General features: G+C 47.9%; 1 protein-coding gene across 1 annotated transcript; it reads left to right on the top strand.

Annotated features, from left to right (window-relative positions):
- Window positions 1-9,040: 9,040 nt before the first annotated feature.
- Window positions 9,041-10,396, top strand: LOC136587021 (serine/arginine repetitive matrix protein 2-like). The gene has a single exon (XM_066585426.1). The coding sequence runs from the start codon at window positions 9,041-9,043 to the stop codon at window positions 10,394-10,396; it is 1,356 nt and encodes a 451-aa protein (XP_066441523.1).
- The last annotated feature ends 2,841 nt before the right edge of the window (window positions 10,397-13,237 follow it).

Here is a 13,237-nt window from a genome sequence, read left to right as displayed (position 1 = left end):
AGCAAAAATTGTTCTGAGCCCAGGAGTCTGCAGCGGCAGATAACTCCTCCCACTTTGGGCTCCAACAAGTCCATTTAGTAGGGGAGGTTCCTCCCCCCTTACTTTGCACCAGTCTAGGGTGTAGTCCTTTTGGCGCCAAGGAGCTTTGGCGGGAACTTCTTGGTGGGAGGGAGCCAGAAAAAAGAGCACTGTGAATTGGGCGCCATCTTGGGTGGCCCAATTGAAAATTAAGTGGCAGTCCATTAAGCAAAAATGGCGCAGCAGTTCTGATCCTGTTCTTAGTGATGCCAGAAAATGGGATGCTGCAGGTAGTGCAACACATGGCCAAGAATGGCACAACAATATCATACACAGGTTTACCTCAAATTGCCACATTTCGGAGATGCAATTTTCAGCCATGTAAATCCGTACTGTGAGAATTGTGCACACAGGCCTATTTAATCTTGCTAACTATCATCCTGGTTCACTTGTTTATGAGCACTGATCATTTAATTATGATGCCATGAAATAATCTCGATGACACAATGGATAAATATAAATCCCTCTCCGCTAGGTCCTGGTGTTCAGTAGTATGGCCTGTGCCCCCCAAGAGGTCATATGCTCTGTTGGGAAATAGAAGACACTATACGGTACTATAATCTGTATACACGGATTAGCCCTCCACCCAAAGAATAATAAATGCAGTGACTAAATATTACCACCTTACCGTGGCTAAATAATACCGCCATACCATAACTGGGAATAATAGCACAGCAATGTTACTATATAATACTACTACAGCCATCACTGGATAATACCACCATACTGTAACTGAATAGTATGAACATGCAGTGACTGAATAATACCACCATAATGTTGGTAAATGAAAGAAACACTGTACAAACACAAATATAATGACCCTACTGAGCCTCAATACAGTGAACATGTAGTGGTTATCAAAGGAGGAATATACAAATTCCAGTAGGTCACAGATGATGTCATCTTTGATTGTCCATCCGGCCCAGACCACCATAATGACTTTTGATATGACTTATCCCTGCAGAGTTCTTGCACAAAAATCTTTGACTTGGTGTTTTCCCAGAACATCACAGTCAACATCACAATGTGGATCCACTGTGGATGTTAGATTGTGATGAGGATTTCACTCCTATACAATGAAGAGGACACTGTGAAAATCTGAAGTATTTCCATAACATCTGAGCATGCTACAGATTTTAAAATCCACAGCACGTTCATGTTTCTTCTACGTGTTGATGGGGTCTTGAAAATCTCCTTCATATGTACTAGATTGACTCAATGCTCTGTATGCAAACATTAAAAGGTTGGAAATGTTTTTAAAACCGTCAAGGATTGGGCTTGAACTATTCACAATCCATGGCTTGATCTTCCACGGGTTTGGGGACATGGCAACAGTCAGACTGGTAAGCACTTGATGCGTCCAAGCAGAGGCAAACCAATGCGGGGGAGACCACAGGCAACAAGATGGATGTCACGGGTGTCTCTGCGATCCCTTCCGACAATGGTGGCAAAATGGCTGAGCCCGGTCATGCTCAGTGGAATAGTAGAAATACCTATAGCGATTAGGTTTAACGGTTGTGTCACGTGACGCCAATACCTTTGGGTGGTGAACTTAAGTAGATGGTAATGAAATAATTAAGACAAGTCCACTTTGGATTAGTTGTAAACCGAAGGTACACAGTTTACTCAGCAAGTTGTCAAACATGAAGAATTGGTACAGCTCAATGTAATGCAGGTTCAAGCTCAGTATTCAAAGGACGTTGATTCAAGTGCATTAATAACACAGATTTATTCTTCAACGCTCTCGCTCTCTTTGTTTAAGGTTACTCAAGATTAAATCTCATCAGTCTAGGTTATCTGAGGGTTGTTTCCAAAGGATTACTATGCAAATATTGTAGTTATGGATAATTGGGTCGCCTGTATTTACCCCTGCTCCACACTGCACTTGGTTCTGAGGCTTGTAGTCTCTTACTCTCCACTTTGAGTAATGCTAGATCCTGCAGCATTGCTGTACACCTCCTCCCTTGTCTACCTCCTGGCAATGACTCCACTAACTCCTCCTTCACTTCCTTTCTTTTCTCCTGCACTTTCTCTAAACTCCTCCTCACATCCTGCTTCACCCTGCTCATTTTCATGGGCTTGCATCTCCTCCCCCAATCAGGGATTTTTATAACAGCAACCAATCTAGAGGCAGCCATTGCCAGGCCTATGTTCATGAAGAAAGGGGAAAGACAGGGTCTTTCGCACGTGTGATACCTTTATGTCCCCAGAGGAATACATAAGGACTAACAATTGTGTGACCATCCTGTAGGACCCCGCCGGGCCACTACACACTTGATATGAATGTCGCTCCGCAACGCTTGACTCTTCCTAGCGGCGCTGCTGGCTGAAGCACAACTGCGCCACTAGACAACATAGGAACTTTAAGCCGGCCTGACAGTCACTCCATGTATCAAATTCTAATTTTATGATTTTACGACGGTGATGAGGAGGACACAAATATAACAACACCAAAATCATCCATCAAAGGGGTCAAAGAAAAGGTCTGCAGGCTTCTTTATATTAGAATACACGGTAATTTGCTGTGGATTTGCGGTGAAGAATTCACACTGCAAGTCTGTTGCCCCTAAACTCAGACTAAACCATTAATCACTTTTATAAGAAATTATTAATCATCAAGTAAGCGGGCAAAGTGACAAATATAAAAGTAATAACAGCCATCCAATGCTGTGATTGGCTCATCAAGCATTGGCTGTGATTGGCTGAGGCTGCGGTCCTGAGCCAATCACAGCATTCTCTTACTAGAGGCAGGGTATTCAACCCACATTACCAGGAAGAGAACGCTCTTTCAGCACTGAGGACGACACGGAAGACTGCTGGAACGCCTGGAGAGCAGCGAGAGGGACGGCGCCTGCGAGGTAAGTATTAACCCTTTCCAATCCACTGTCTGACGTCTCAAGACATTATGATTTAAGGCTGTACAGCTCTGATTTTGGAAGACATCTGTCGGGGTTTTCTTACTGTATATTGCCAGCCTCTCTGCTGTCGGAGCCTATCCAACATGTCACCTCATGCAGTACTGGCTTTAGCCAGCATATAGCGCCATTGTATAACAGCAGAAGAGTAAGCCCCCTAAGAAAACCAGGATACAAATTGGATTGGAAAGGGTTAAGACACCTCCCAAAAATAAGACACCGTCTCTTTTAGGGAAAAAATTTATATAAGACAGTGACGTATTTTTGGGGAGACATGGTAGTTGGCTCTAGAGGTTCGGCCGGAGCAGGATGATGACCTGTACCTTTCTTACTCCTAGACCAAAACCACTTTGAGAATCAAATTGGTCATTTGTAAGCGATGATAAAACCCAGTAATATTTACACTCTGTTGCCACTAGATGTCCCCAAATTGACATGTTGTAAAGACTCCGCAGTTCAGATGAAAGTAGAGCTGCTTGTCCTCTTCAAGCAGCAAAGTTTTTAAAGCATACATTCACTTGTCATCGGTATTCCTAGTGCATGACCTGAGCGCAAAGTTGGATACACTGGCTCCTCCCACGAGAGCCCACAATACGGGCAAATAATCACATATATGGGGGCGTGCGGACTACCCCACCGCCAGATGTCTGAGATAAAGGTTCCCGCCATGTTGGATTTCCCCTGCACAATTCTTCATTCCTGCGACCTGCTGCTGGTCTATGACATGGCACCGCTTGTAGGGGTGGTACAATGAGATTGTAAGAACACTTACAGTTGGTTTACTGATGGTTTGACCTTTCTACTTTCTGGCGGTCGTATCTTCTCCGCGGCTGAACGGCGCCTCCATCTTTGGGAGTCGAGCTGTGTTCTCGTTAGACGCTATTCTGAAGACAACGCACTTTATCATTTCATTTATGTTTCAGCACTTTTGCAGTCTGTGACCTGCAGTGATATTGCTTATTGCTGCCTAGTAGAAGGCAGTGAGGGGGAAGGCCGGGAATCGCAGAATTAAGGTAAGCAAAACACTTGGGGAAGTATTGGAGTACATGTTTCTGACTCTTTAACCCCTTGAGGACACGGCCTATTTTGGCGTTGAGGACAAAACGATTTTTCAGGTATTTTCATCTCCACTTTTCAAAAGCCATAACCTTTCTATTTTTCCATGGACGCGGCCATATAAGGGCTTGTTTTTTGCGTGGCGAACCATAGTTTTTATTGGAGCTATTTTTGGGTACATTGACTATACTGTAAAACTGTTAAGTTTTTTATGACAGCAGGGAGAGAAAACGCATCAATTCTGCCATAGATTTTTGGTTTTACAGCATTAATTATGCAGCATAAATGACACCCTCCATTTTTTGGCGGGTCGGTACGGTTACAACGAGACCAAAATTCTTTTTTTTCAATTTGTGTAATGTTTTTTTTTTCTAAATCACTACATTTAAAGTTCTATAACTTTTTTATTTTTCCATGGACGGAGCTGTGTGAGGGCTTGTTTTTTGTGTGACAAGCTTTAGATTTAATGGGTACCATTTTGCGGTACATGTGGTTTTTTTAATCACTTTTATTGCATTTTTTGGGAACCAAAATGAAAAAACAAAACATTTTTTTTTTTTTTTTTTTTTAACTCTTTGCTATGCAGGACAAGAAAATTATGTTCAATATGTTGTGTGAGTTGTTGCGGATATGACAATACCAAATGTAGGAGGGGGTTTATACTTAGGGCTTTTACCCACTAGCATTTTTTAACGCTGCAATATCGCTGCATTTCTTTACTGCAAATGTCAATGGGACTTTATAATGTTAAAATCGCATCGCAAAAAAAAAAAATCACAGAAGTGCAAACTTTTGTGCAATGCAATTTTAACAGTAGAAAGTCCCATTAACATTTGCAGTAAAAAAAACACGCCATATCGCAGCGTTAAAAAAACGCAAATAACACAAATAACTAAACAAGGTAATACAATTTGACTTGTGTACTGGGGACCTGTCACATATGAAGGAAAAAAAACATCCAAAAATTTACTGGTGGCCCTTAACCCCTTAAGGCCACAGGGCTTAACTGTATTTCCTGGTAGGGTGGTACTTAGTGCAACAGGACGTGCAGTTAATTCCCTGACGATGGTGTGAGATCAGAAGAGATCCGGCAGTGGGAGCCCACTGCAACAGCGGGGAAATTGGAGCAGCAACCCCCGCTGTTAACCCCTTCCCTGCTGCGATCTATGTAGATTGTGTGCTCCCTCTGTGACGTCATCAGAGTGCTGTCAGATTACCATGGCAAAAGGACGCCAGATACTGCCTATGATCGCTAATACAAGCGATAAGGCATTGCATTACAGTAGTCCTGCTATGCTTCATCTTACCAAACATAGGTGCTATAGATCAGGTCCCCTTCAGGGACATAAGCAAAATTGTGTCAAAATAAAAAATGTAAAGAAAAATGTAGAGAAAAAAACTTTTTTTTAAGCTTTTTTTCCTATTAGGGATTTTACCCACTGTCCGGCTCTGCGGCGCGAGCACGCTGGAGCCGGACAGAAGAGGGCAGACTGCGCAAGCGCGTCTAATCCAGGCAGAAAGCTTCGGTCGGCGCTGTGGAGACGGGGACACCAACACCGGAGGGGGTAAGTGTATAACTTCTGTATGGCCAATATTTAATGCACGATGTATATTACAAAGTGCATTAATATGGCCATACAGAAGTGCTGAACCCCACTTGCTATCGCGGGACAACCCCTTTAAGGGCGCCTTCACACAACAGTTTTTGTGTTCAGTTTTTGTGAGCCAAAACCAGGAGTGGGTCCAAAATACGGAAGACGCGCAAATCTTTCCATTCTACTTTCTCTCCACTCCTGGGTTTGGCTTACAAATAACTGGACATAAAAACTGTTGTGTGAAGCCCTAATAAATGTGTCAGACTGTAAGGAAAGTTTGGACTGGTCATTGGAGAGAGAGAATTTACTAACAAGGTAGGTATAGGAGAATGAGGTTGGGGCTAGATCAGCCATGTTGTTCTCAGCCAGCCATCATTACTAGTAACTGAAAGTCTAACTTGCATGATCCGCTATCTCACCCAGTCCAGTAGACATTGTACCTTTTCATTAAACAGCTTAATTTTGCTATCTGCATGACTAGGGATGAGCGAGTATACTCGCTAAGGCACTACTCGCTCGAGTAATGTGCTTTAGCCGAGTATCTCCCGGCTCGTCCCTGAAGATTCGGGGGCCCGCGCGGGGCGGGGAGCTGCGGGGGAGAGCGGGGGGGGGGGGGGGGGGACGGAGGGGAGATCTCTCTCCCGCCCGCTCCCCACCGAGACTCACCTGTCAGCTGCGGCGGCTCCCAAATCTTCAGGGACGAGCAGGGAGATACTCGGCTAAGGCACATTACTCGATATACTCGCTCATCCCTATGCATGACCTATTGGCAGCAGACCACACTGGGTTTTCAGTCAGAAGAGTCCATTGAGAGTGAGTCAGTCAGGGCTTTCATATAGGGGTCACTGGGGCCACAATTGTGACCTTACCCCTAAGCCGGGATGGACCAATGAGCCTCCTTTCCACACGCTGACTGACCGCAGAGTTATTCTCACTAGGCGCTCTGCGGAGCATCTCCTGCACGCTAGTGCCTTCTCCTGGACTGCCGCTCAGTCTCCTCTTCTGTTCGCCTCCACAATCACCAGAAGGAGGAGTCTTAGCAGAGGTCCAGTAGGAAGTGTCTGCGTGCAGAAGAAGCTCCCCGCGGTGCACAGAGGGAAGGAGTCTGAGCGGAGCTCCTGGAGGAAGTGTCTGCGTGCAGAAGAAGCTGCCCGCAAGTAGGACCTAGGGAAAGTCAGCCAGCAAGCAGGTTGAGGACTTTACATGGTGCCCCTTCCCTGGCTCCTGCAGGCACATTCTCAGCCAGCGCAGGGGACTGGAGGTGGAGCGGCAGCCACCTGACAGAAAGTGTAAGTACTGACTTACACATGTCTGTCTCAGTGGGAGAGGGGAATCAGGTAGGGCCATCCTGTGTGAGAAGGAGGAAGAGACTGCCATGAAGGGGCAGCGATGAACCATGCTAGGGCATCCTGTGTGACGGGAGAGAGCCATATGCCTACTCTCACACAAGCGTGCATTACCGTGCGCTTTGAACACCATGGTGATTGCGGTATAACACTCCCATTGCTTTCAATAGAGCCTGGCAGACATGCGCTCAAGCGCTGTTTGCTCTATTTTGCCGGTTTTAGCGCACCTCATCAATGATGGCGTGGTATGGACCGAAAACAAAAGGAAAATTATGGCAAAACACCGCAATCGAAATCGCAGCATTTTGCAGAGTGCCTGTGTGAGAATGGCCTAAAGCCACGCAGCGTTCTACCGTGATTGTGAGCGGTGTTTAGGAATACATTGTACAGCGGTTTTTACACACCCCATCGGTATAATGGGCGATGAGGTACGTTAAAAGTGCATAAACACATGAAAATAGAGCAGACAGCTCTCGAAAATCACAGTGTCAGAAACACCTCATTCGAATGCTAGTCCACGAAGCCCCATGGAAAACAATTGAGGCGCTGCGCAGTGTTTACCGTAGTGTTTGAAACGCTGCTGTAAACACTGTAAAAAAGCGTTGTGAGTGAGAGCGGCCTCAGCGTGTTAGGATCGTGAGGGCAAACTAAGGACGGGGCCCACACGATCGTAACCAAAGGATGCACACGAGTTCCAGACAACTGGCCCTGAACTACAGGCAGGATGACATGGCCCTACCTGAGCGAGGACATCGCCCTGATAAAGGACAGACGACGGAACACAGATCACACAGCAAGCTGCATCAGAACAGACGACGGAACACAGATCACACAGCAAGCTGCAACAGGACAGACGACGGAACGCAGATCACACAGCAAGCTGCAACAGGACAGACGACGGAACGCAGATCACACAGCAAGCTGCCACAGGACAGACGACGGAACGCAGATCACACAGCAAGCTGCAACCGGACAGACGACGGAACGCAGATCACACAGCAAGCTGCATCAGGACAGACGACGGAACGCAGATCACACAGCAAGCTGCATCAGGACAGACGACGGAACGCAGATCACACAGCAAGCTGCATCAGGACAGACGACGGAACACAGATCACACAGCAAGCTGCAACCGGACAGACGACGGAACGCAGATCACACAGCAAGCTGCATCAGGACAGACGACGGAACGCAGATCACACAGCAAGCTGCAACAGGACAGACGACGGAACGCAGATCACACAGCAAGCTGCATCAGGACAGACGACGGAACACAGATCACACAGCAAGCTGCAACAGGACAGACGACGGAACGCAGATCACACAGCAAGCTGCATCAGGACAGACGACGGAACGCAGATCACACAGCAAGCTGCAACAGGACAGACGACGGAACGCAGATCACACAGCAAGCTGCAACAGGACAGATGACGGAACGCAGATCACACAGCAAGCTGCAACAGAACAGACGACGGAACACTGATCACACAGCAAGCTGCAACAGGACAGACGACGGAACACAGATCACACAGCAAGCTGCAACAGGACAGACGACGGAACGCAGATCACACAGCAAGCTGCAACCGGACAGACGATGGAACACAGATCACACAGCAAGCTGCATCAGGACAGACGACGGAACGCAGATCACACAGCAAGCTGCAACAGGACAGACGACGGAACGCAGATCACACAGCAAGCTGCAACAGGACAGATGACGGAACGCAGATCACACAGCAAGCTGCAACAGAACAGACGACGGAACACAGATCACACAGCAAGCTGCAACAGGACAGACGACGGAACACAGATCACACAGCAAGCTGCAACAGGACAGACGACGGAACGCAGATCACACAGCAAGCTGCAACAGGACAGATGACGGAACGCAGATCACACAGCAAGCTGCATCAGGACAGATGACGGAACGCAGATCACACAGCAAGTTGCATCAGGACAGACGACGGAACACAGATCACACAGCAAGCTGCAACAGGACAGACGACGGGACGCAGATCACACAGCAAGCCGCAACAGGACAGACGATGGGATGCAGATCACACAGCAAGCCGCAACAGGACAGACGACGGGACGCAGATCACACAGCAAGCCGCAACAGGACAGACGACGGGACGCAGATCACACAGCAAGCTGCAACAGGACAGACGACGGTACGCAGATCACACAGCAAGCCGCAACAGGACAGACGACGGGACGCAGATCACACAGCAAACCGCAACAGGACAGACGACGGGACGCAGATCACACAGCAAGCCGCAACAGGACAGACGACGGGACGCAGATCACACAGCAAGCTGCAACAGGAAAGACCAAAGTCACACAGCAAGCTGCAACCGGACAGACGACGGGACGCAGATCACACAGCAAGCCGCAACAGGACAGACGACGGGACGCAGATCCCACAGCAAGCTGCAACAGGACAGACGACGGGACGCAGATCCCACAGCAAGCTGCAACAGGACAGACGACGGGACGCAGATCCCACAGCAAGCTGCAACAGGACAGACGACGGGACGCAGATCCCACAGCAAGCTGCAACAGGACAGACGACGGGACGCAGATCCCACAGCAAGCTGCAACAGGACAGACGACGGGACGCAGATCCCACAGCAAGCTGCAACAGGACAGACGACGGGACGCAGATCCCACAGCAAGCTGCAACAGGACAGACGACGGGACGCAGATCCCACAGCTAGCTGCAACAGGACAGACGACGGGACGCAGATCCCACAGCAAGCTGCAACAGGACAGACGACGGGACGCAGATCCCACAGCAAGCCGCAACAGGACAGACGACGGGACGCAGATCCCACAGCAAGCCGCAACAGGACAGACGACAAAACGCAGATCGCACAGCAAGCTGCAACAGGACAGACGACGAAACGCAGATCGCACAGCAAGCTGCAACAGGACAGACGACGAAACGCAGATCGCACAGCAAGCCGCAACAGGACAGACGACGGGACGCAGATCACACAGCAAGCCGCAACAGGACAGACGACGGGACGCAGATCACACAGCAAGCCGCAACAGGACAGACGACGGGACGCAGATCACACAGCAAGCCGCAACAGGACAGACGACGAAACGCAGATCACACAGCAAGCCGCAACAGGACAGACGACGGGACGCAGATCACACAGCAAGCCGCAACAGGACAGACGACGGGACGCAGATCACACAGCAAGCCGCAACAGGACAGACGATGGGACGCAGGTCACACAGCAAGCCGCAACAGGACAGACGACGGGACGCAGATCCCACAGCAAGCCGCAACAGGACAGACGACGGGGCGCAGATCACACAGCAAGCTGCAACAGAACAGACGACGGGACGCGTCAACGGAGCCAATCAGAGTAATCTCTTGCTGGAGGCAGGTATTTAGAATCTCCTTTAACAGCGAAAGTTCCTTTGAAGGCTGACAACCCCAAGACGGGGACAGCGACATCACCTGCAAGGTGAGTATTGTCTTTTTTTTTTTACTCAGGCAGTGTAGCTAGGGTGTTTAGCGCTGCCAAAAGCGCAGTACCAAGTTGTGCCGCGTTTTCGGCAGCACTGAAACCGCTGCCCATTCATTTCAATGGGAAAGGCAGGGCTAAAAACGGCCAAAAATAGAACATGCATCGCTGTCAAAGCGCAGCATTGAAGACGCAGCCACATTGAAACGAATGGGAGCGTTGTACAGCGTTTAGCGCAGCGCTGAAAAAGCAGCGCTAAACACTGTACAAAAACCCCGGTGTGAGGGAGGCCCAAGACCGATTTCACACGGACGATAACGCAGAATTATGAAGTCCAGGCTTTTCAATTGTTTCCTTCACATTTGCGATGTCTTCACTCATGCAATATTGCATGGGAAAAAAACGATGCATGCCCTAGCTTTCTGCGTTCTGCTCGTCATCGCCCATGTTTCCCTATGGAGCCTTTGTTTTATTGAAATATATAACCCCTAGCTGCATTACATAAAAAAAAAGAAAAGCAATACATTAAGCAGCTGCCATGGTCTGGGTCCCTCCTGCTGGTGTCTGGAGCTCCAGTGCACTTCTTGCAGTCCTCAGCTGCCGACAGAAGATCACTTCCTGGTTACAAGATTCATCAATCCCACCTCCAGGAAGCGATGGCTCTGATTGGTTCTCGAGCACTGCTCAGCCAATTAATGCAGCGCTCGATGAACCAATGCAATGGCTCTGATTGGTTCTTTGAGTACTCGAGGAACCAATCAACAACTATTGTGGAGGCGGGATTTATGAATTGACAGAGCGGCGTTCATCTCAGCAAAGTCCACAATGCGATGGCTGTGATTGGTTCTTCCACTGTTGCATTGATTGGCTGAGCAGCGGTCGAGAACCAATCAGACCCATCACTTCTTGGAGGCCTGATTTATGAATCCCATAACCAGGAAGCGATCTGTTGGTGGCTGAGGACTGCAAGCAAGTGCGTCGGAGAGCAGAGGGAGGACTCGGACCACGCCTGCTATGTTAGTATAATAAGACATTCACCAAAAATAGGACCTAGTGGCTCTTTTAGGGCAAAAATTAATATAAGGGGGGGGGGGGGGGTCTTATTGTCGTGGAAACACGATTTGCATCAAAAGAGATTAGGGGCACATGAGAAGAACACTGTTTTTCCTCTTTACTCTTCCTGGTGGCGGGACTTTGAAAACCCTGCCTAGCAAGTGCTGTGATTGGATCACGAGCGCCATTACTCAGCCAATCAGATACGGCGCTCGATGAACCAATCACAGCCAATCAGTGATGTAATTCACTGAATGGCTGTGAATAATCGAGTGCCTGCTCTGATAGGCGGAGCTACAGCACTCATGATCCAATCACAGCATTCGCTTGCTGCAGGTGGGGTATTTAAAGCCCTGTCACTAGGAAGAGAGTGCTATGTCAACGCTGAGGATACTGCCTGTCTCTGCGCTGGAGACCAGTGCGAGGGACTCAGACACCGTGGACTAGGTGAGTATTGCTGTTTTTTTAATGCAGTTTAGCTAGGGCTTACACACACACACAAACAAAAAAAATCAGGATAGGTCTTATTATTGGGGGTAGGGCTTAATTTTGGGGAGACATGTTAACTATGTATAGATATATCAGGGGTCAGTACAGAGATCTCTCCCATCATCTATTATACCCAGGACTGAAACAAGGGGGCGCTCTAATAACTATGTATAGATATATCATGGTCAGTACAGAGATCTCTCCCATCATCTATTATACCCAGGACTGTAACAAGGGGGCGCTCTAATAACTATGTATAGATATATCATGGTCAGTACAGAGATCTCTCCCATCATCTATTATACCCAGGACTGTAACAAGGGGGCGCTCTAATAACTATGTATAGCTATATCAGAGGTCAGTACAGAGATCTCTCCCATCATCTATTATACCCAGGACTGTAACAAGGGGGCGTTCTAATAACTATGTATAGATATATCAGAGGTCAGTAAAGAGATCTCTCCCATCATCTATTATGCCCAGGACTGTAACAAGGGGGCGTTCTAATAACTATGTATAGATATATCAGGGGTCAGTACAGAGATCTCTCCCATCATCTATTATGCCTAGGACTGTAACAAGGGGGTGCTCTAATAACTATGTATAATATATCAGGGGTCAGTACAGAGATCTCTCCGATCATCTATTATACCCAGGACTGTAACAAGGGGGCGCTCTAATAACTATGTATAGATATATCAGGGGACAGTACAGAGATCTCTCTGATCAAGGATAACTCCAATCCTGGGCGTCTAACACCTTAGATGTTGCAATCAATGCTGATTGCAGCATCTAATTTGTTAGAGAGAGGGAGCTCCCTCTGTCCCCCCAATTGTTATCTTGTGCCATTTGGTTGTCATCATAGTGAAAGCTTCTAAGTGTCACGGCTGACTGACCATGTCGGATCAGGACCAGGGTGACATCATTTGTCATCCCTGCCCCACGTGATTCACACAGCAGTGCATACTCAATGTCAATGAGGTGTTGAATGCCAACATAAACACTTTTCTGCTGTTGCATGAGAGGCGTGTCCCAGCCAACCAATCAGCGCTTGTCTGTGCACATTTATTCTGGCCCCTCCCCATGGAGGATGCTGGTTATATTTCTAGTTGGAAAATGTTTCTGGTCGAGTCGCGGGTCATGTCCTGTTTTATTGCCAGGTAAGTCTGTTGGGTGTTAAGATTATTTGGGGTGTTGTAAGAACTATCTCCTGATATATTGTGTTA

This window comes from Eleutherodactylus coqui, chromosome 12 (assembly GCF_035609145.1).
Source record: "Eleutherodactylus coqui strain aEleCoq1 chromosome 12, aEleCoq1.hap1, whole genome shotgun sequence".
Classification (NCBI taxonomy): domain Eukaryota; kingdom Metazoa; phylum Chordata; class Amphibia; order Anura; family Eleutherodactylidae; genus Eleutherodactylus; species Eleutherodactylus coqui.
Note: the sequence above shows the minus strand (reverse complement) of the source record. Positions and strands in the feature narration are given on the sequence as shown.